We start from the raw sequence: 23,210 nt of genomic DNA on the forward strand, positions 1-23,210 counted from the left end.
ACACTACAATGCAAAAACGGCATTTTCAAATTGCATCCACTTGAAAGGGCGTCTTTAAAAGCTGTTTTTGCAGGATATAAACGCGGTCTCAGAGTGGACGGAAGGCCAAAACAGAGAGAAAAAAATACATTTTCAAATGTATCCAGATTCATGTAGATGTAGTAAGTCTTCATACAGTTTCTAATCTGTGTGCTTTTGTGTGTTTCTCACCCGGTCGTCCATTATGTCTGGGTGTGGCGGAGCCTCCATCTGGACAACGGTGTAGAGGATGTCATGTATGTGGTTTCCGAGGTGCAGGACTGGGTTGGCGATGACGGTTTTGGTGGGGGCGATGCTGGCCGACAGCAGGGGCAGAGTGGTGGGGAGGGGGAGTGGCGACTGAAGCTGCTTCACTGTCATTTCCTGAGGATACACAACCAGCCAGTTATATGGGAACACACTCAATCAACCAGCCAGTTGCATTAGAGCACAATATAAATCAATCAGCATGTTGGGAATGCAAGGACACACCTGTTGCGATTCCTGCAGCAGGAAGAGCAGTTCCATTCTGACAGACGTCACTCCTCCACCCTTGGCCCCATGCAGACTGCAGTAACTGAGGAAGACTCTGAGCAGAGCCTGATTCTTCCTCAGCCAGGCTTTCCTCCGCTCTGCATGCAGCTGCTTGGCTTGCAGACGCCGTCGCTCCATCTGGTGACGTTCATACGCGCCTGCTTCACCACGGATTAGTGAGTCTTCCAGGTCAAGAGATCCGTCTCCACCCCATTTCTCAAGCTGACCTCCGGACGCTTTCCCCTCAACCTGACATATAAGAATATCGAAAAACAAATAAGACCAATCTATTGAATACATTTAATAATATTTTGCTGGAAATATACAATTAACCAACATCAGTAATTTTGATGTAATTCCAAGCAATTCAGTTTCATAAACACTGTCAATACACTTGCTTCGTGTTCACCTGCATAATTGCTTCTTGAAGTTAACCTTCAGAAGATAATTTTAACCTCATGATTCAGCTGTTTTGAACTGCTTGTTTCAAAGAATCACTCACAATATGATTCGCCATTTGGGTTATCAGTGCACAGACTTCTTACTTTGGTATTTTATATTCTTTAAAATGTAAAGATGTATGCATTTAAACATTGCGGATTTTTACTTTATATATACTTTACGCATAAATCAGTTAATAAATTATTATTCCTTGTGTTCATTTACTGAAAATAAATGAATGTGGAAATTATTATATTGTGTAATTTTTTTTAAAAACCAATAAAAAACCTGATGAAACGGAAGTAGCGACTGATCATTCCTTCCATATTGTGAATTACATCCAAGTATAATAAATAATCGGAATTTGTTTTTTTTGGTGACGTGGTTCTATGCTTCAGTTGTTGATTGGATTTTGAGGTGTAGGCGTTGCACCCAAAGGTAATGGCAGATGAACGCAAGCTTTTAGGGGAGGGGTTTAAATGGACTAAGTTATTGGTGAAATCCTGTATAGTACGTCACCATTTTTGAAGGAAAGTCTAGTTATGACATTGATTAAACATTAGACACATAAAAAAAAGAAAGGACACATATGGATGGAAAAATTGTTCACAATAAGATCTATAATATGCATTTAGAAAAAAGAAGATATATTTTCATTATAATAAATACTTATAATAAATATAAGAAATAAGAACTAAAAACGAATATACTGTACACTGAATACGGTCAAAGAGCTGAATAGTATTGAGATTGACCACTCTCACGTTCACCACATGCATTGGATTTTGTGAAGTGAAGAACCATTGTATTCAATTATCAGGTTCAGAGACAATCTCAATATTGCTCATCTTTAGATTTTTGGTTCATCAAAATCCCAGTAAAGGTTTCATCTGAGATTAATATCTTGCAAAGAGATGACAAGCACCAACCTTATAGTTGCAGATGTGGTGCACGGCCTCAATCTCTTTCTCAAGCCAGTTGTAGAGCTGAAAACGCAGTTTGCCACCATCCACCTCGTATCCTGTCGCCAGTGTCCGCAGCTCTGTCATGAGAATCTTCAAACAGGCTCGGAACTTGAGCTGTTCGGCGATCACGTCCACCTCCGACTCGGCCTTTGAGTCTTCACGCTGCAGGGCTGCTGATTTGGATGGCTTTTTGGCCTCTTCATCTTCCTCTTCTGCCTTTTTCATGGTCAACCCACCATCTTCATCCTCATCTTCCTCCTTATTATCTTCCCAGTCCAACTGTAGACTCTCATCCTCCACTTTAACCAATGGTTGACTCCAGTCCAGCCCGGAGTCGGCTCCCCAGGCCTGGCTGGGGATGGCAGGAGCTCCCCAGTCAAGTTCTAAAGCCTTTCCTCCATTCTCCTGTGGTTGGGCAGCACTGATGTTGGCCACAGATGAGCCCTTACTCAGAGAAGATGGTTTCTTAGTGACTTTGGGGATTTTGGATAAGACCTCAAGGGCCAGGAGAGGGCAGCCCACCTTAAAGTGAGCATTAGCGGTGGTGAAGAAGAGCTTCCGCTCTATCAAATTGATTTCGTCTGCACTGTTGCGTTCTGATGTTAGACCAACTGCAGTCACAAATCCCTCAGGTTTGGCCAAGTGCCGGCGAACGATCAGAGGGTGTGCGCGCAAGTAGTTATAGAAACTAAATACGACAGGATTGCACGATTTCACCAGCACATCTGAAAGAAAGAGAAATGGTTCTGTCTCAAATAGTCATTTGCAAAAAAAAATTTGTGTGCTGCTGAAAGTCCAACAGTTAGCAAACTAAACCTGGGTCGCTCCATCTTTAAAATATATCCCCCTTTAAAGCACTGCCTTTGACTAGCTGACCTTCCTACACCATCCCAATTATTATTGAAAAGCTAACATACAGTAAACAGTGTACAGTTAGACTAAAATAGAGGAAGTGCTGTTTGCTGTGATTATTACTCTACATTTTTAAGTAATTATTGGTAGCTATCATGTTGTTTTATTAACCCTATAAAGCATACTGTATCATATTTGATATGCAGATTTTAAAGGCCTCTAAATAATCAACATGATCAAAACTTCTACGTGCTTTCTGTCATCTGATTGACAATTTATACTTCTTTTTGGGAAGTATAGAAATCATGACTTTTTTGTTAAAGGTCCCATGACATGAAATTTTCACTTTCTGGGGTTTTTTAACATTAATATGACTTCCCCTAGCCTGTATATGGTCCCCAAGTTTCTAGAAATTTTAATCGGTGTAAATGGAGCTTTTGCTATCTTTCTCTGCCTTTGAGAAAATGGAAGCTCAATCGCGCTGATCTTGAATCTCCTCCTTGTGACGTTATAAGGAGGAATGTTACCTCCCTTGTCTCTGCTTTGCCCGCCCAGAGAATATTTTCCTCCCATGAGAAAATGAGCTAGGAAGGAAGTAGGAACGCGCGCGCGATTTTAGTTTGTCCACGAGAGATATAATGGCTTTTGAGCGAGCGAAGCATAATAATTGCTCAATAATTGGATGTAAGTTACAAATGAACACCGAGGGGTTAATACAGAGCTGGGCTTGCTGAACGTCTGAAACTAAAGTCTGGATCAGTACCAACTCTCTTTGGCTCAGCTAACGTTACACACCTCGGACAAGTAAGTCAACTAATAATACAAGTTGTTGCTTTACTGTTTATGGTTACCTAGCTTGTTACACGTAGAATGTGAATGTGGCTGTAACATTAGCTATGCAGTTACTTGCGCTAATGTAATGTTAGATAGCATCAAGTGTGTGTGAATACACACACTGTAACGCGAGTGTTGTACACTTCTTTGTTATTTGGATAGCGTTTTCCTGTTGGTTATACGGTGTGCGCGATATCCGCATTTCAAGATCGCAGAGCTTGATGTAATTGTAATAAGATAAATTACAGATGTTACAGATCTCTCGTGAAATGCAACAGTAGGTTAGCGTTAGCTACATGATAATAACTAAACCATCCGAATAAAGTCCAGACATAATATTTTAAACTAACCATTCGGAAACGTCCTGCTGGAGCCGCTGAGTTGCATAACTTCTTCATCCGTTGTTTCTCCATCTGGATCAGATTCTGGGTCAAACTGAAATGCTTGAACGACTGCGTGTCTCCGTGCCATTGCAATATATCCAATGTAAACATGCATGGTCTACCGTTGCCGCAGATGGTCAAGGCCACACCCACCCTCCACCTTACGCCGCCTTTCTCCTCCTCATTAACATTTAAAGCTACAGACACCGAAACGGCCCGTCTGAAGGAAGCTCATTCTGGGACTGGCTTATAGTGGCTATAATTCTGCACTGAGACTGAATTTTTGGAAAGAGATTTCAGATACAGTACTAGGGACCACTAAGGCCTATATTAAAGCCTACAAAAAGTAGCATGTCATGGGACCTTTAAGAAGTCTTTGATTTTTAAGAAGTAAACCTAATAATGAATTGTATCCATACATCACCTGTAAAAATCATGTTAAAATGAGAGCATCAAATATGATACAACAGGCTTTTCAGGAATTTTTATTTGTACATCTTTCAATCATCATTGTATTGCGTTGCATTATGTTTTTTACCCTACAATAAATACTACAGAGCTTTGATCATAAAACTATAAAGTTTAGATATAGAGTGACAACTGATTTATATGCATTTATGCAAAAAGTCCACTATACTGTTATAAAGATCTGATTGATTTACATTAATATCTATTATACCATGGTCTGGGTGAATACTCGATTCTGATTGGCTGCAGGGTGTCTGTTAAAAAGTGATAATGTACACCTAAATAAACCGTCAGGCGTAACTAACCAAGGAAACCAAGTTATTGTTTGTAACTTGTAACTTTAGATTTCGATTGTAAAACTAATTAAAATATAAACTGTTTTAAAAATGTGTTATTTGGCAAGTGACCATGGTATAAGCGGGTTAATGCCCTTCGAGGTTTCCATTGTCAGGTATTAATGGACTTCGGCGGAGGCAACCGTCGCCATCGTCCATTAATACCTGATAATGGACACCTCGTCGGGCATTAACCCTTACTTAGAATTTCATTATTTTTTTTGCCTAAATAAATATTAGCAATTGCACCAAACTGCATATGTATTGCTCAGTTTGGTGTTTTTTTCCTCATTGAGTATGAGCTCCATATTCTCATGTATTACACTATATGAGCCGTAAAAGCCTGATGTATCAAATACAGTACTCAACAAAAAACAAATATCCAAACCTTTTCTCTTTATTCTTTTTGTCTACAGGATCGATAAACTGTTAGATTTTTCAGACCATTATTTCATGTCAGGCTTTACAGGGACTCACCAGGGTTCTCATTATCCTCTTTATGAATTTGTTCCAGCAGTGTGTCCAGGGCTCTGGTGTAGTCCTTCATGATCCAGTACGCAATGCTCCTCAGGAACGGGTCAGGGTGCAGTTTGGTACAGGAGAACCCGCTTCCATCTCTGTTGCAGCCGAGAACCTTCTCGTACAGGATACCCTGACAGGTGGAGGAACTCTCGTAATCAGCCTCGTAAAGACGAGAAACAATCATCGCAAGCTGGATGTCCTCCATTTTCTCCAGACAAACCTACCAGAAAGATGGATCAACTTTTCAACATGTCTCAATCATGTTTCATTTAAAAATCAAAAGATTGGTGAAAGACAATGGTAAAATGGTAAGATTTTTTGGTTCCCAATTCATGTAAAGTGTCTTTAACTAGTACAATGTACTAACATTCCAATTAATCATTTGATACAATGTACTTATTGCGTAGATGTTTTCCTATTGCACTTATATTTAAAAATACAGCTGTTATATCTGTAATTAATTTCTGTAATTACATCTATATATTAGATTTTGACCTTTTTCTTACACCCTAACCCACCCTTAAACCCAACCATACCACCAAACCTATCCCTAACTTTACTCATCCCCAACCTCAATAGCAGCAAAAGGCTTTTGCAATACAAGTACAGTGCACCAAACAATTCTTTATTTTTATTATAAACAGTACATAGTAGTTAAAGACACCTAATATAAAGTGTGACCATTGTGGCATTTTTTGCATTGTGACATTATTTTTTTTCATAATTAAGCATTTTTGACCTAAAATCCTCACTGTAATGTAAAAATAAAAGACTCAAATAATTAAATATAGCTGCGAGCAGCGATTACGGGCCCAAGCCGGTGGCACCGCAACCCCGGTGCCTTTAGGGTGGCGGTGCCGCCAGCTTTGGCCCTTTATCGCTGCTCGCAGCTATATATATATATATATATATATATATATATATATATATATATATATATATTTATATATTTATATATTTATTTATTCATTCATTCATTTTTTTTTTATTATTATTATTATTATTTTTTTATTCAGATTTTATGATACACTCAAAATATTCCACAACAAATCCTTTAAATTTAATGTAAAAGTAAAAATGAAAGTAAGCAGTGTTGGGCTCACGTAACCCTCTCATCAGAATCAAAATGTTTCAACATTTGCGATGTATTTGGATGCTAAACTATTCTTTATTATAGGCTTTGTTCTTCACTCGTGTTCCAATATTGATGGAAAAAATCATCCTCTTCACATGCGCAAAAATTTGCTTGGAAACATCACAGTGGAGCGAGCGGTGCTTACTGTGAATGTACGAATTGTACTACTGACTATTTAGAGCAGTGTAATTTTTATATGTTAGGTTGACTATTTTATTATTATATTTTATTAAGGCTATAATGAACAGGCTGCGATGTCAAGATTGTAATGCTGGAGTGTGTGTGTGTGTGTGTGTGTGTGTGTGTGTGTGTGTGTGTGTGTGTGTGTGTGTGTGTGTGTGTGTGTTCATGTTTTTCTATCCCGGTGGGGACTTTAACCTGAATGCACACAGACTCATGGGGACTCGTGTCACAGTGGGGACCTAAATAGAGGTCCCCATGGGTAAACAAGATTATAAATCATACAGAATGAGTTTTTTTGGAAATGTAAAAATGCAGAAAGTTTTATGGGATAGGTAGGTTTAGGGGTAGGGTTAGTGTGAGGAGAATATACAGTTTGTACAGTATAAAAACCATTAAGTCCATGGAGAGTACCCACAAAGATAGTAAACCGTGTGTGTGTGTGTGTGTGTGTGTGTGTGTGTGTGGCGTGGGCGCGATTGAACAGTAGACACATAAAAACATACTCCATCATTATACAGGACGACATTCAAACTGCAAAGTGTTAACTTATATTTGTGTACAGTTGCAATAAAACACAAAATTGTGCTTTTGTAAAATAATTTCAAGCAATCCACCCCCCGAAAGGCGCTAATTTTAAAATGAAACTAAAATGCTCATGGCTGCATGGGCATTCATAACGGTGCACGTCCACGGCGAGGAACGAGCAGAACAGAGTGAACGTTTTTCAGTTAATTCCTACTTCCATAGGAATTCATTTGAAACGCTCGCTCAACCAATATAAATGTCAGTGCGGACGAACATATTTTACTTTAGTTTTTAAGTTAGCGATTAAAAAGCCCCCAGCGGTGTCACACGTCAGTTAACCGGTGGTAAAATATTCTCACCGTCACATACCTAGTATATTTATATATAGATATAATAGGCCTACCTGATTTTGAACACAAGAGGGCAGTATAGCACTATGTTTGACTTTATTTATGTATTGTTTAGACTAAACAACCATTCTGGCAGTTTTTAAACTTAAAATTCATTCTTAAATTGAAAAAAAAAGAATAAAATGTTTAGTTGTGATGTTTGTATACTTTTATATAGAAATAAATGGTATATAATTACATTTTTAGAAAATTTGAGGCTTTTAGTTTTTCCTTTTTGGACATTACTTTAATCCCTCGCCATAGCAAAACCGTTTGAGATATTTATTATCCGTTCACAATTTAGCATATTTAATGTATTTTCATCATGTTGAAAAAGTTTGGTGGGAATAAAATAAATAGTTTAAGAGGAGTGGCTAAAAATTCATAGGCTGATTTTGCAAAAAAATCCACATTCAGACCAAAATATCTGACTTCCTTTTGCTCTGAGCTAATGAATGTAAATTAGAAAGTTGTCCGGCTTGATGAGAACAATATAAAAACATTTTTTTTTTACTGTATTTAAAACTAACCCCCCCACTTTTGTCAAAAGCATGTTGAAAGTGACACACTTCCTGCTGCCAGTTGGTGGCGCTATAACTTTGACTCACAATAGTCACATCCATCTGATCGGCCTCTTACCACGAACACACTGCTGAAGTTTCATCAAGATCAGTTGATGTATGCAGAAGTTATAACACTTCGTGTCTCTCTTTTCTCGCCATAAATTCGTTTCCTCACCACGGCCAAACCGTTCAAGATATCAAAAATCCGTCCGCAATTTAGCATCCTCAATGTCTTTACTTCATGCTGACTGAGTTTGGAGGTGATTGAATGAATTCTCTAGGAGGAGTACATCACATTCCACAGCAAGCGTTTTCCAAACAACCCATAATAGCTGACTTCCTGTTGGGCTGGCGTGAAACTTGTCAGAGGGAAAGTTGTTCGGCCCGACGAAATCTATATGTGTACCGAGTTTCATATTATTTCATGCAAGCGTGTTTGATATATGGACCAAGTTTTCAGACCCTGTTCAAGAGGGCGCTGTTGAGCCCCCCTGCCACGCCCGTTTCTGAAACTTTTCACATGTCTACTGGCTAATAAGTGTTATGTGTCTGTCGAGTTTCATCCAATTTCAAGCATGTTAAGAGTCTCAAACGCATCCGAAAAGAATATTAAAACTTGATGCGTTGCCACGGCAACAGTATCTAAGATATCAATAATCCTTTCACAGGTCTACATCTGCCCTGTGTTTACATTATACACATAAAGTTTGAAGCAAATCGGGTAAAATTAAGAGGGTGACTTCAAAGCATTTTGAAAGTGACACACTTCCTGCTGCCAGTTGGTGGCGCTATAACTTTGACTCACAATAGTCACATCCATGTGATCGGCTTTATTCTCACCGAGTTTGGTGGCGATCGGATGAAATCCCTAGGAGGAGTATTTCACATTCCATTGTATGCGTTTTCCAAACAACGTATAATAACCGACTTCCTGTTGGGCTTTTGTAAAACTTAGAGCACGAAAGTTGTTCGGCCCGATGAGATCTATATGTGTACTGAGTTTCATATTATTACATGCAAGCGTGTTTGATTTATGGACCAAGTTTTCGGACCCCATTCCAGGGGGCGCTGTCGAGCCCCCCTGCCACGCCCCAGTACCAGCTTCAGCCCGGCCCTGATGGCCGCAGGTTCTGACGTGTGTGCAAAATTTCAAGAGTTTTTGAGCATGTTAAGGGCCCCAAAAGTGGCAAAAAGGCAAAAAAAAAAATAATGAAGAAAAAAAAAATAATAATCCTTACGGAAACAATAGGGCCTTCGCCCTTTCAGGGCTTGGGCCCTAAATATTACTTAAAAGGGTAAACCATTTATACACTGTTGTTGTATTTGTAATGCCTTTAAAACATGCTGATTAAAAAATGTCATTGTAATTTTATATTAAATGAACATCTAAAGAGAATCACAAAAAAAAAAAAGAATACAAATAACAACAATTTCTTTAAAACTCAGATGTAAAATGTCCGGACACATTTCAGAATTTGATGGGTAAACGTGCTTAACTGTCATTAAAATAATAACTTGTTTTCCTATTTTAAAATGGCAACAAAATATGACCCAGACATATTGATTTAGGAACATTAGTGATTTTACAGACCATTTTTCATTAATCTTTTCAAAATATAAAAAGATTATAGATAGACTAAAAACAGAAGCAAAGCTAATTTATATTCCTATTGTAACTCCACATGTCCCATTTTTACAACCAATGCAATATTTCATGAGTGGTGCTATCATTGTTTTGACTGTTTGCTGTCAGACATCCAGCCCAAGGTAAACTAAAGTTGTCATGTGTCCATCAAGGGAGTTTATCAGTGATGTTTAGACTAAACCAAACCACTCAGGGCTGTTATATCACACTCCACTCTTCACAGACGACCACACACTCTATGATGTCACAAAACCACAACAAAAGCAGCAGACTCCAACACACGGTTTCAACATTCTCCTAGAAGTGCATTTCGGCACGATTAAAATAGGATGGTGCAAACCTCAATGGCGTCTTTCAGTGAGCCAGCGAGCAGGAAAAACGCAGCCGACTGCTCAAAGCGCTGTTTTCCCAGGAGAGAAAAGGCATTCTTTAAAGCTGCCTTCCTCCAGCGGTCCTCCTTGAAGTTATGGCTGAAAAACTGGGTCATCTTCTCATCGTGTTGAGACCTACACAGAAATCAATATATAAATAAACAAGCAGAAATTTCACAGCTGCTTCAAGCTGCATGCGGCTCTTTGCATCAAGAGAATAACAATGCATATGAGATGCATGAGTAAGTGAGTTTAAAGTACCTGAAGAGACCCCAGAGAACGGCCTTCTTCTTCATGGCCAGATAGAAGAGAGCTGCATCTAGCGGATCATTATTCCTCTGAAATGCTGCTTTGGCTACCTAATGCGTGAAGTGAAGAGGCAGAGATCGTTTTTTAAATCATATTTATAAACTGTAATATCACCAATGCCATATATTAGAGATGTCAATTTATACAAAATCCCATGATCGATTGTCATTTAAATTAACGATCAATTAATCGATTAATCGTTAGCTTTAATACTGCAATAAGCGTCTAATGCAGTGGTATATAACCAACATGACAGGGTGTGCAAATGCTGCTCAAAACGCCATGGTCCTCACCAAATGAAGGAGAAGGTTTTTTAGTCTAACTAAAGGGCTAGTTGGATTGTAAAATGAGTCGATGTGATTGATCATTTAATTAAATTACTTATTTAATAATCAAATATAACGACTAATCCAACAGACAGTAGAGCGTTGGCGCTTGCAACGCGAAGGTCATGGGTTCGAGTCCCAGGGAAAGCAAGAACTGATAAGAATGTAAATGTGTACTTTGAAATGCAATGTAAGTCGCTTTGGATAAAAGCGTCTGCCAAATGCATAAAACGTAAATTAAATGAAAATCAAATAAACTGCAAAAATGTATCAGATTAACTGAATTGCAGTGAAATTTTACTGAACTGAATTAAAGCAAAGTGACAAAATTAAACAACTGAAATTTCAACTGAACTGAGCTAAAATGATTTGAACTGAAGTGTAAACATATTTAATTGCACTGATATCAACTAAATTGAATTTAACTGAATTAAAGAGAACTGCAATTTCCAAAGAACAAAAAAAAATGAACTAACTAAAGTGAAGTAAAATTAATTGAAATTAGATTAACTGAACTGAAATTTCAACTGAACTAAAATTATCTGAAAAATGTATTGAACTGTACTATTAACGGAAATGAATTTAACTGAATTATAGAGAAAATAAATTTCAAAAGAACTGAAGTGAACTAATGAACTGCAATTAGATTAACCAAACTGCAGTGAAATTTTATTGAACTGAATTAAATTGAAGTACAATAAAATTAAACTGAACTGAAATTTCAAAAGAACAAAGAAAATTAACTAACTAAAGTGAAGTTAAACCAACTAAAGTGAAGCTAAAATAATTTGAAATTAAGTGAAAAACTGAACAGATATTGAAATGATTAGAAATAGAATCAAATTGGAACTGAACTTAAATTAAATTAGCTGAACTGAATGCAAGCAAAATGTATACTTAATTAGAACAGAATGCAATTTAAAGGGGTCATATAATGCCATTTTTGTACAAGCTAATATGATTCTTTAGGGTCTAAATTAAAGGTTTGTAATATACTTTAAGTAAAAATTCTCATTAGTATTGTAAGAAAACACTAATTTTACCTGGTCAAAAACAGCTCTGTTTTCAGCACGCCGTTTGAGTGCATGTGTCTTTAAATGATAATGAGCTTTGCTCACCCCGCCCCTCTGTTCTGTGGGTACACCGTATTAGACATTCTCTGACCGTATCTAACACAATAACCACGTGTTATTCGTTATAAACGTGGGATTATGAATTATATTGAGAACGTCGTACATAGAAAACATGCCGTAATGTACCCTGAGTGTAAACCTTAGACGCATTCATCGTGAAGCCTGCAGCAAGGTTTGCAAATTTCGCAAAGATTAATATAAATACTAATATAAAGGTTAATAAAACATTACACTCACATCTTCTGGAGGTTCAGCAGGAACACGTTGGTACCGATCCGTTTTTTCTCGTTTGTGAAGCTGTCTGGTGTGAAATGATTCGCGCAAACATGAAAGCACAGACGATCGTGGGGAATCCCCGTGAGGGAATCCCCGCGTCAATCCTTTGGGCATATCGCTTCAAAAACAAAACTCAGCCACTGTTTCTTCAACGGCTCGGATTTAGGAACATCCAAATGACTGCTGTGTTCCTTATTATATCTAAGAACAGAACACCACAATCGCGTAGACGCCATTCTACTCCAGCATATCCACAATGGCGGACTACTATGACGACGGCTGTCACAGCTTGCTCAGGGCGGGTCTTGTGTTGAAACACGGCTGTCAATCACAATAGCGGGAGGGGCGTACGATCTTATGACGTCACAATATCGAACGGCTTGATTTTAGAGATGGTCAAACATATAAGGAGATTAAAACAAAACCACTGGATGGATTTTTAGCATGATAGGATGGTTGTGTACAGGCACTGCCAACAGACATTTCAGTGCAATCAACTTGTAAAAGTGCATGTACCATTATATGACCCCTTTAATGGAGAGTAAAAAATGTTTCAAAAAAATTGCGGTAATGTAGTTCTCCTGTCTCCTGTTTCTGGAACAACATTCCTATCAGCCAATAATAGTCCTATAACTTTATATACATTACTACTTTCCTGGAGACCCAATCAAACAAATTACAAATGTCTCCCTTATCTGGCACATCCATTTCATGTCTTGATTTTGAAGACATCGAAAATGTGTACTGCTGGGGGGCTTTCAGGAAGAGGATTGAGAATTACTGGTTTCTATAGAAATGTTGATCCAGAAACATCTTTTGTGTAAATAATGTTGTGTATGCGCAAGTGTGTTTGTGTGGTCTCACCTTCTCCACCATCCGCCTCAGCGTGTTAATGTTTCTGACCCACCATCCGACGCCCACCGCCCTGAGCTCAGACCACTGTGGATCTCCTCTCTGCATGGCAGGAATCATGTTCAACATCTCCTCCTCAGCTTCAGAGTGGAACGCCCACGCAAAGTGACAAGTGGACACTCCTGGACGCACAAACTCAGTATAAAAAGCCAATTCACCCAAGACCAAAACAAAGATATACATCAGGCTCCTTTACAACAGGTGAATGCAGCACTCAGGACAAGCAACCAAGTTAAAACTAATCTAAATTTATCAGCAACTCGGAATTTGAAAACTGTTCTACAATAGAAAACCACAAGTAGTAGTTTTAGGGCTGTCAAGTTAAATCTTTAACATATGAGATTAACTAAATATTCTATATATCATATAATCTTTCTTTTCAACCATTTCATTCTCCACTATCTCCTGATTTCTAAATATTGAAATATCCTAAACCAGTCAATATCAACCTTTTTGACTTTGACTTTACAGAAATAATTAAAAAAGAAAGGATTTTAAGGTAAAGTCTGCAAAATATTTAATTTTTTTATGCGTGAGACAGGTAAGCAATGTTGCAAGAAGAACCCAGTCCAATGTTTTTTTTTATTCATATATGCGTACATTTAACAAGTGGGGGCTCGTCTGGGATTTGAACCCGGGACTTCTCACATATATATTAAATATAGTTTCAAAAGATTATTTGCTCCACATCGATCTTCAGTGAGTCCATATTCCTTTACTGGTGTCAGTTAAATACAAGTGTTAAACATTGTTCAACAGTTACTGAACAGAATCAGCATTGAACTGACTTGAGCACTACTGAACATTGAACACTATTGGCTTCTGTAAACCTGCTTTATAGCTTAATTAAATCTGTTTCATAATTAATGAACATAGATTGACACGGGTATTGAAATGAATTGAATCAAAACTGCACTAAATTGAGTTGAATATTACAACATTAACATGTTTTTGTGTATTCATGTGAATCTGCTTTGAAACAATCTGTATGTATGAAGCACTATATCAATGTGACTTGACTGCCTTCGCTAGAAAAGCTTTAGTGCCACCTTATCTGATGAAACCACTTACCACTGCATACATGTGCAAATGTGAGTGTGATGTGTTCGTATATGTTTATGTAGGTGAGTGTGTGTTACCCTGATGCAGTAGCTGTATCCTGTAGAGAGGAGGCAGGGAGTTCAGCAGACAGGTATGTAATCTCATGGCCAACAGGTAACGTAGACCACATTCATCTAGAGCTTCTCCACCTGCAGAAACACACATTTACTAAACCATAACCCTAAGAAACCTTGTTGCTTTTTAACTTCTATTTCCTTTTCTGTAAGGCGATTCCACTGCTTTGGAGGTACAATCAAACCTTCTGTTTTGAAAGCGTGCCATGTGATCGTCACTCTCAGTCATATAGGTCTGTCATCAAAGAATGTTAATTAAGTTCAGAGCACACACACAATCCTGAACATATTCCAGACTTTGATCTGAAACACTTCATGATGACTTTGATCACACCTGATCCAATTAAACATTTAACAGCACAAAAAAAATCCAGCACATCAACACTCAGAGACTAGGTCTAATTAAAAACCCTTCCTCTAGGGGGAAATTGAGGCTTGAACTTTGTAGTTCACCAGCAACCAAATTTTATGTGAATTAGAACTAAACTATAAACACACACACGTGCCGTATGATTTATCCTACTGTCCCTGAACCTTTCTCCTTGCATTTTGGCTCTAGCAAGCACTGGAACACTGTGTTAAGGTTTAGTACTAAAGAGACTAAATAAAAAAAGATCTGAGCTATAGGTAACATGGATAAAGCCTGATAGGTTCAATGTTGACAATAAATAATAATATCAAGGTTTTTATAAAAAAAGTTTTATTATGGTTCTCTTCATGTACTTGGTAAACCCCACTGACATATTAGACAGTTAGCCAACACAAGAAGTATATCACATTCACAAGATACTCATGTATATTATCAGAGACAAATGCTTTAATCTAACTGTGAATAGTGTTAGTTTATTCATTTAATATTTAAATGTATTTACCTGAACATTTGAATATGGCAATATAACATATTGATCTTAAACACAGTTTCTATTTTAAACTTTATGTTCTTTGATATTTGTGGCTTATACTGCCAGTCAAAGGAGAAAGATGCTAATTGGCTGCCAGCTGGTGTATTGGCTAAATCTTCCAGCAGAGGGTGACAATGGAACTAAGACCTTAGGACATAGTGCTATGTATAAATTGTGTCTTTGATACCAGTCACCACTGTTGTGTACCTTAAAATACATTATAACTTAAAAAAAAAAAAAAAAACAAAAAAAAAAAAAAAAAACATGAGTTTAAGTGTCTCAGCCCTTTTATACAACTAAAAAAGTTGAAACATAGCTGCCAAATGGCTATATCTTTAGCTGTTTATCTGATAAATCTGCCAATCATGGGTTATTGAACGAAGATACGACTACCCACAAGGATTTGATTCATAATGTATGGCTGTTGATGTGCTTTGTTCACGTCATGCTACAATTACCATAATAGAGTGCTGCAGGGATATTTTTTTCTTGCCGTTAATTGTCGTTAACTGCTGTCGTTAATTCTAGGGACGAGGCTTCTAAATCGTGAATTATTAGATGCGTGATATTCAAATGACAATTGTTTTCAGCTGCCACATTTATCAACGTACGATGGGATTGGCAGCATACGAATGTTTCATAAATCACACGTGAACCCTGTCATAGGATGATTTCTGGGCTTGTATCTATGTTAGATTGATAAATGAGGCCCACTTTTACTGTTTCAAAATTCATAAAAGTTGTCTTCAAGGTGTGTGAAAATTATCATGATTAAAAAAAACATGTGAGAATCATAAACTTGTGTTAGTCATAGAGCTTACATCCTGCAATAATCCAAAAGCCAATGGAAACATCCTATTAGGATTTTGTTGAGGGAACCAGAGTGATGCTAACTTCCATGTTGGCCAATAATACCCACTACAAAATGACAGTAAATTGTAGTTAGTTATGAGAAACGTGAATAGCTCAAGAGTAGAATCTGCAGGTTGATATCTTGGAAATCAAGTGGACATCCTGACATTATTTACTGTTTGGCAAAGTTTAGCTTCAAATCTATTCAAACACACCTGAAAAATCAAACCAAAGTCCTCAGGGTTACTAGAATATTACAGGTGTATGTGTTTGATCAGGATTGGAGCCAAACTCTGCAGTGCAGAGTTTCCCACCCCTGCTGTAGTGTTTAAAAGTAAAGCTTTAATATTTAATTTTCACAAACAAGTATAAAGTAAGCCAATCGTAAGTTGATTCCTTTGAAAAGTGTAAACACTACGGTTCTGTGGAACTAGCAAAACAATGGTTTGTTCGAGCATCCAGAAAAGCCCCCCAAAAAAGCAACACTGGCTCAACCAATGACTCTGAGATGGGATTTGTTTGATTGGCCAATAAGAGATGTGGGGACTGTTTGGGAAACCTGTGGACCAGTCATTTTTTTCTCAATTTAGTGACACTAGCGGCGCAGAAATTACAATCTTTAGTTTTAAAGTTGGTACGAAAAGTAAACTCACCAGCGTACTGCTTATCTGTGGGTCCTGCAACTTCAGCACTAGTGGTCGCCACAGTATCGGCAAGAGCCACAAGGAACATCTGCTCGAGGCGTGTGAGTCCTGGCAGGCTGGAGTGCATAAGATGTGAAGACAGCACCTGTGCGTGTTCAGGGCCAAAGTATGTGGGTCCGTACTGTGAAAGGTTAATAACACGAGACTTCTTCTCCGTTTTCTCTGCAGCAAAGCTCACAAAATCATCGGTGGTGACAGCCGGCACCTGAAACAAATCCGAATACTGATCCTCTGACTGTTTCTGCATCTCATGTTCTGCCCCTTTTCCCACTTCCTCTCCTGCCTTATAAGATGTGTCCTGGTCTGCGGACAGCAGGGCATATAGCGGAAGCGGGGGGATGGAGTTGATTTCAGTGTAATCTCTGCCACTGTCTCGGCCAGCAACGATAATGTCTTTCGCTGTGCTACCAGTCACGCTGATGGTTCGAGATAAGTGCCTCCTTGCACCACCTTCACCTGCCTCTACATCCCTCACCACTGCAACTTCTCCAGCAATGCACTTGACTAGGTGCGCCAAGATAGCCTTGGCTCGACGTACCCTTCCAAGGTCCATAAGCTCTAGCAGCTGGGATGGATGGTATTGCGGGAGAGTGGGTGACAATGCGTGGGCTGCCTCAAACAAGCCGCCATCTTGAATTACCGCTGGGGGGCGGAAAGCATCGTCGATTCCCGCACTGCCCTCGAAGACACTCTTAGATCGCGCTCTGCCCTCATTTGAAACGGATATAGTGCGACCTCCAACACCCTCTGGGGATAAGATGCTGTTGTCCTCCCAGTCGCACGGTTTCTCATCCTGCCTCCACTGTGCGTAAACCTGCATCTCACAGTCCATGCCCACCACCAGGATGCCATCACGCACCCAGGATAGGGACACCGGCAGGGATGGGGTGCCGTCCACGGAAGAGACAACGTTTACAGATCTCAGCAGCACCCAACGAGAGCGAATTCCTTGTTTTATGCTTCCCCCTAGAGGCAGAGTGACTGCCATGCCATCCTTCACTCTTGTCTGCTCGGTGACAACCCCTGAGATACGACCATACATAAGGATGTTGGATCCTACCCCAACAGTCAGAATGTGGGACCCATCTTCTTTAGACAGCCAGTCCAGATGCACAAAGTGCTTGATATTGGGGCTGTCTTTGGTTACAAACAGATCCGACTTGCTATAGACAACCAAATTGCTATCGACACTAACACGTGGATCTAGGGTTTTCACGGGTTTGCTAAAATCATCGAGGTGAATCGTCTGTTCTAGGACCCACTCCGAGCCGCCCGTCGACTCACACTCATAGATTGATACAAGCATGGAGAAGTCCTGAGACATATCACCTTCACTGCCAGGCAAAATCTGTTTGAACGACACTGCAAGTCTTCCTGTGTAGGAGCAACTGACAGCGACAGGTCGGCCCGCAACACACACAGAGCTGTCGTTGTCATCTTCCTCTTTCAAGAGGCTCCAATGCTCCCACCGATATGAATGTGTGTCTTCGGGGCGTGGTGCTGATAAGTCCATGTCTACCCTACAGTGCCAGAACCTGACACGTCCATCAGAACAGGTGGTCACAATCAGGTATGGAGCCAAACAAACAGGGTAGATAGACGAGGAGCTCAAGTGGCCTTTGAAAAGAACAACAAGCACAGCAAAAATGTGAAAAAGCACAGTAAACGTAAAGTTTAATTAAATTCCATAATTCAGTGCAAATGTCCATTTCAAGGATTCCATTTTATGTTAATGGAAGTCCCAAAGTGCAATTTTGCATGGAAAGTATGTTGTTTTACATTAAATATTTTAAATGATTGATCGGAACTGAAAATTAATTAACTCTCGAGTTGTTTCAACACATGTACATTGGATATCAAAATGTTGCACCCCTAAATAAATTAATACTACTATATATATATTTTTCAAATATTGTATATTCTTACTTGAGATGAAAACATAGTGACAGAAAATATTTTATTCTACATAAGGGTACTTATTCACTTTATCCTGATAACCCCCCTATTACCATATATCTCTGAACAGGACATTTATACAATGGCATCAATAAACCTGACCCAATTCTAGGCTGTTACAATGTATACATGAATATATGATCATACCAGCAGAGGGTGTGGCTCTGATAAGCTCCACCCCTGATGGCAGATCTAGCCGCTGACTGTAGACTAGTTTAGAGCTCAGGATGAGTTTGCTGGCTGACTGCAAGTTGGCGGAAGAGGAGGACCGGGGCAGCGGACTATGACCCGGAGTGATATCAGGAGATGAGTCAGCATTGCTCTGACTCAAAGGAACCGTCAGCTGGTTTTGGAAAACGTGGTCATTTACTGGCTCTTCTGTAAGGACACACAAAAAAAAAAAAAAAAAAAAACATTAAAATGTCACAATAATCAATAAAAACACCAATTTTCAAAACACATGATATATAGAATGCATTTCAGATAAGAGTGAAAAGTGAAAATTATGGCGCTTTTCCACTACACAGTACCAGCTCGCCTCGGCTCGCCTCGCCTCGACTCCACTCGGCTTTGTTTGGTTTTCCACTGTGTAAAAGTTGTACCTGTACCTGCTTCCAGGTACTTTTTTTCGTACCACCTCCGGCGAGGTTCTGAGCGAGCTGAGGCGATACTAAAATGTGACGGGAAAACACGGCAGACTGCTGATTGGTCAGAGAGAATCGTCTCTCTTCACTGCGTCATCATTGCACGCGCCAGACGGAGTATCCTGATTAAAAAACAGCAAAAACATCCAAAAACAGCATACACTCGATTTCCTCCATTGTCCTGTGTGTGTGGGTAGCGGGTGTGTGTCGCGTAGAAGATTAAAGTCACAGCAGTTTCCTGCAGCGTCGCTATGACGACCAGGCACTATTGTGGAGGTACTATCTGCAATGAAAAACGGAGCGAACAGCGAGCCGAGACGAGTCGAGTCGAGCTGGTACTGGTAATGGAAAAGCGCCATTAGAGACAGACAGATAAACAGAAAGCTATTTATACAGTACAATCCACAGTACAGATGTACATTATTGCTGTCCAATGGGTAAACTAAGGTATCATTTCATTGTAAACAATTTCCATCTCTGAAAAGGAAATTAGTCATTAGAGGAAGTATGAGTTCTCCATTCATGAGACTCCCTTCACAGTTTCCCCTCATAAGCTGTCTGCTCACAGCTGTGTCATCATTTCATAAATAACCTACAACATACGCACCTACACAAGCCTGCACCGAGCGCAGATGAAGATACCACATCTGTAATACTGAGTTCCGATTTGCATCCTTCTCAATCACCACCAGGAAGAACTTCTCTGAGAAAGGAGGGGGCTGGTACTCTACAACAAAGATAACCCAAATGAAATGTTCTGTAAAAATCAGACTTCAAAAGCTAAAGAATGATTGTTGTACCTTCTGCAGAGGGAAAGCTAGTAATGTTGAAATCTGGAACGTTTTCATGTGGTTTGTATCCTAAAATAAAATCCTCATGGAATACGTGGAGCAGCTGAGTGTTTGAGCCACACTAGGAGACAGCATACACACAACATGTCATTTTCGAATAGTAACAAATTAGTCACACAATGTCAATCTTACAAACAAAACCTTGCGTATGCACACACAAACAGATGTAGACCCCACCTGGTTGGTAATGACATCCAGCTCGATGATGCAGCCGGGTCGGGCAGTGGACTGCTGACTCACAATGTTGAACACTTCACCCACCAGTTTCTAAACACAAAACCAACCATCAGAAATAACAATCAGATCAACTCAAATTACATTTATTATGCATTACTTGGCAGATAAGCACATTATTTTGATAAAATCTTGTCTTAGAAGCTCTTACAGAGGTCTCTGGGTCAGAGAGTTCATCCAGTAGTTTGCGGGCATCCACCACAGCCTGATACAGACGCAGGTTTTTACCATCAGACGCCACAAAGCACGCACTTGCTGAGTTACAGTACGTACCTGGCGTAAACACAAACATTTTTTATTAAGCCCAACAGAGCAGCAATGCAATAAATAACAACTGTTTAAATGGTTGAAATGGCAATATCACAGTTTCTGGGCAGCTGCTAGAGCACTGCTAGGTAGTGTTTTGGGTGGTTGTTGGGTCTTTTGCTAGGCAGTTTTTAAGGAGTTCTGGGTGGTTGCTAGGGCATTGCTAGACAGTTAATGGGTGTTCGCTATGACATTGCTAGGTAGTTTCTATGGTGCTCTGGGTGGTTGCTAGGCAGTTTTTTTTAGTTGATATGGCATACTGTAGCTAGGTAGATCAGGGAGTTCTGGGTGGATGATGGGGCATTGCCAGGTAGTTTCTAGTGTGTTTCTAGGGTGTTGCAATTGTGTTATAGTGGCTAGGGCATTTCTACACAGTTTCTGGTGGTTGCTAGGATGTTGCCATGGTGATTTGTGTGGTGGCTAAGGTAGGCAGTGTCTAGGGTGTTCTGGGTAGTTGTTAGGGTGGTTCATAAGGTATGGTTGGATGGTTTCTGGATGGTTGCAAGGACATTATTAGGGTATTCTGCTTTATAATTTGTCAGACGAAAATTGATTCCTCTGATCATTTACAAAAGTAATACCATGCCTGTGATAAAAACAGTAACAACTTTAGGGAACATTAATGCCCATAGCACTGTGCAGATACAGATCAAAGTTTAGGGGTTTGTTTAAAACAGTCTCCAGTAATCACTCCCTATAAGCAATAGTAATGTATACCAAACAAAACTTTGATTTGAGTTTTGGAGGTTGGTATAAAAGCAGCTGTAGCGTTACACTCACCGAGCACTGAGCTAGGGATTAGTGTTGGCAGCCAGGCCACATTGGAGAATGCGGATGTGTGGAGAGAGTTGATTCGTGCGAGCTCGGACACACCCCCAGTGCAGGACAGTGGGCCAATGTGATCGACTCTCCAGAGGATCAGCTCACTATAGATCGCGTTCGGGTCGTGGAACGTACGTGTGGCTGCATTTCGCAGTTGTTTACGAGGAACGCCTCTCATTGGCCTGGTGGGTTGTAGAGCCACGTCCCCAATCTGATCTCCATCAATACTTCCAGAGGACGGAGTTAACAGTGCATTGTGATGTGACGATGTTAACAGCAAAGGAAGGACCGTGTGACAAGCCAAATCATTGAGATGGAAACGGTGTCCGCAGTAACGGAACTTGTGCGAAACTGTGAGCACGTTTGAAAAGGCAGACTTCTCTGCAAAGGTCACAGCCCATTGGTTGAGTGAGCCATCTACGTGTTTGGACACCATCATGACGGCAGGGCCGATGACAGCAGCAAGAGAGTGTCCGAGACCACCTAGCCCCGCAGACGCAGAGGCGCTCTGAGGAACCCGCCGCTCACTTCGCTTCTCCTCCAGAGCACTGCAGCTCTCTTGGTCCATAAACGTACATGCGTACACCATGATGTTCTTACTGAGGGAGTTAGCATCGCCCGTGGGGAACGCCACTGGGATACGAGAGGAGAACGACACCTGAAAGAGAAAATTAATAGATTTTATTTAGTTTATCAGGGTAATTATTAGTGGTTGGCCAATATAAGTTTTTTAATGGCTGTTACCAACATCTAGTAAGTATAGGGTGGCTGATATTTATGAACGAATACTTATTGACACCATACCTCATACTAATTGAAAATCTTTTTTTATTTTTTTTATTCATTGACAAGGTATGAAGATTTATAGTGGGAAAAAATATATACTTTGGATAAGCACATGTAATATATGAATTAATTATAACCAGGATTAGAAATTAACACCCGCCCACCCGCCAAATGCGGGTAAAAATTTACTTTGGCGGGTAACACTGTCAAATCACTAGCCAATTTGACGTGTTACTATGTTTACTGGCTTTGCTGGGGAAGTTTGTGTAAGCCAAATCTGCGCCGATTTAGCGCAAATACGCAACTTGTGAGTCATCATAATATATATAATACAGCGTATTGCGCAGAATCTGCGCATTTCTGGCTTACTTGAACACACACGTCACTAAGCAACAAATAACGGCGTGCTTATTCACTTGCATTTAAGTAATATCGTATACATATATATATATATATATTAGGGCTGTCAATCGATTAAAAAATTTAATCGATTAATCGCATGATTGTCATGAGGGGGAACAAGGGAACAAACAAAGTCCTGTGACTGCAGCGAGCACAGCGCTGAGGTACTGCTTTCGCTCTCTCGCTTTGGTGGTCTACGGGTGCGCGTGCGCCCTTCCGGGAGAAGAGCCCTTAGGACCGTATAAGGAAATTCCGCCCCATCTGACGTCACACATGCCCATACTCGAAAAAAACTTTCCGAAACTTGTGACAAACCGGAAGGAGTATTTTTGGTACAGAAATACTCAATCAAACGTACAACTTCATTTTTAGCATGGGAATCCAACTCTTTGACAGTGTAAAAAACTCAGTATGCATGAAATAGCATTCCCCCCCCCCCCCTTTAATGTATTATGAA

The 23,210-nt window shown here is 39.7% G+C and overlaps 1 protein-coding gene across 2 annotated transcripts in view; it reads right to left on the reverse strand.

Moving 5' to 3' along the window:
• The window catches only part of dmxl2 (Dmx-like 2), an 82,699-nt gene that overhangs the window by 25,542 nt on the left and 33,947 nt on the right, over positions 1-23,210 (reverse strand). For both annotated transcript variants that reach the window (XM_081373126.1, XM_081373127.1), the window contains exons 12-26: positions 21,524-22,223; positions 20,589-20,710; positions 20,381-20,470; positions 20,153-20,264; positions 19,960-20,079; positions 18,856-19,086; positions 16,702-18,369; positions 14,259-14,369; positions 13,072-13,241; positions 10,425-10,522; positions 10,133-10,298; positions 5,308-5,572; positions 1,923-2,683; positions 511-801; positions 211-402 (exon numbers count right to left, since the gene is read on the reverse strand). In XM_081373126.1, the coding sequence (XP_081229252.1) occupies positions 211-402; positions 511-801; positions 1,923-2,683; positions 5,308-5,572; positions 10,133-10,298; positions 10,425-10,522; positions 13,072-13,241; positions 14,259-14,369; positions 16,702-18,369; positions 18,856-19,086; positions 19,960-20,079; positions 20,153-20,264; positions 20,381-20,470; positions 20,589-20,710; positions 21,524-22,223 (5,097 nt within the window). The remainder of the gene's footprint in view (positions 1-210; positions 403-510; positions 802-1,922; positions 2,684-5,307; positions 5,573-10,132; positions 10,299-10,424; positions 10,523-13,071; positions 13,242-14,258; positions 14,370-16,701; positions 18,370-18,855; positions 19,087-19,959; positions 20,080-20,152; positions 20,265-20,380; positions 20,471-20,588; positions 20,711-21,523; positions 22,224-23,210) is intronic.

This window comes from Scardinius erythrophthalmus, assembly GCF_964197995.2.
Source record: "Scardinius erythrophthalmus genome assembly, chromosome: 8".
Taxonomy (NCBI): Eukaryota; Metazoa; Chordata; class Actinopteri; order Cypriniformes; family Leuciscidae; genus Scardinius; species Scardinius erythrophthalmus.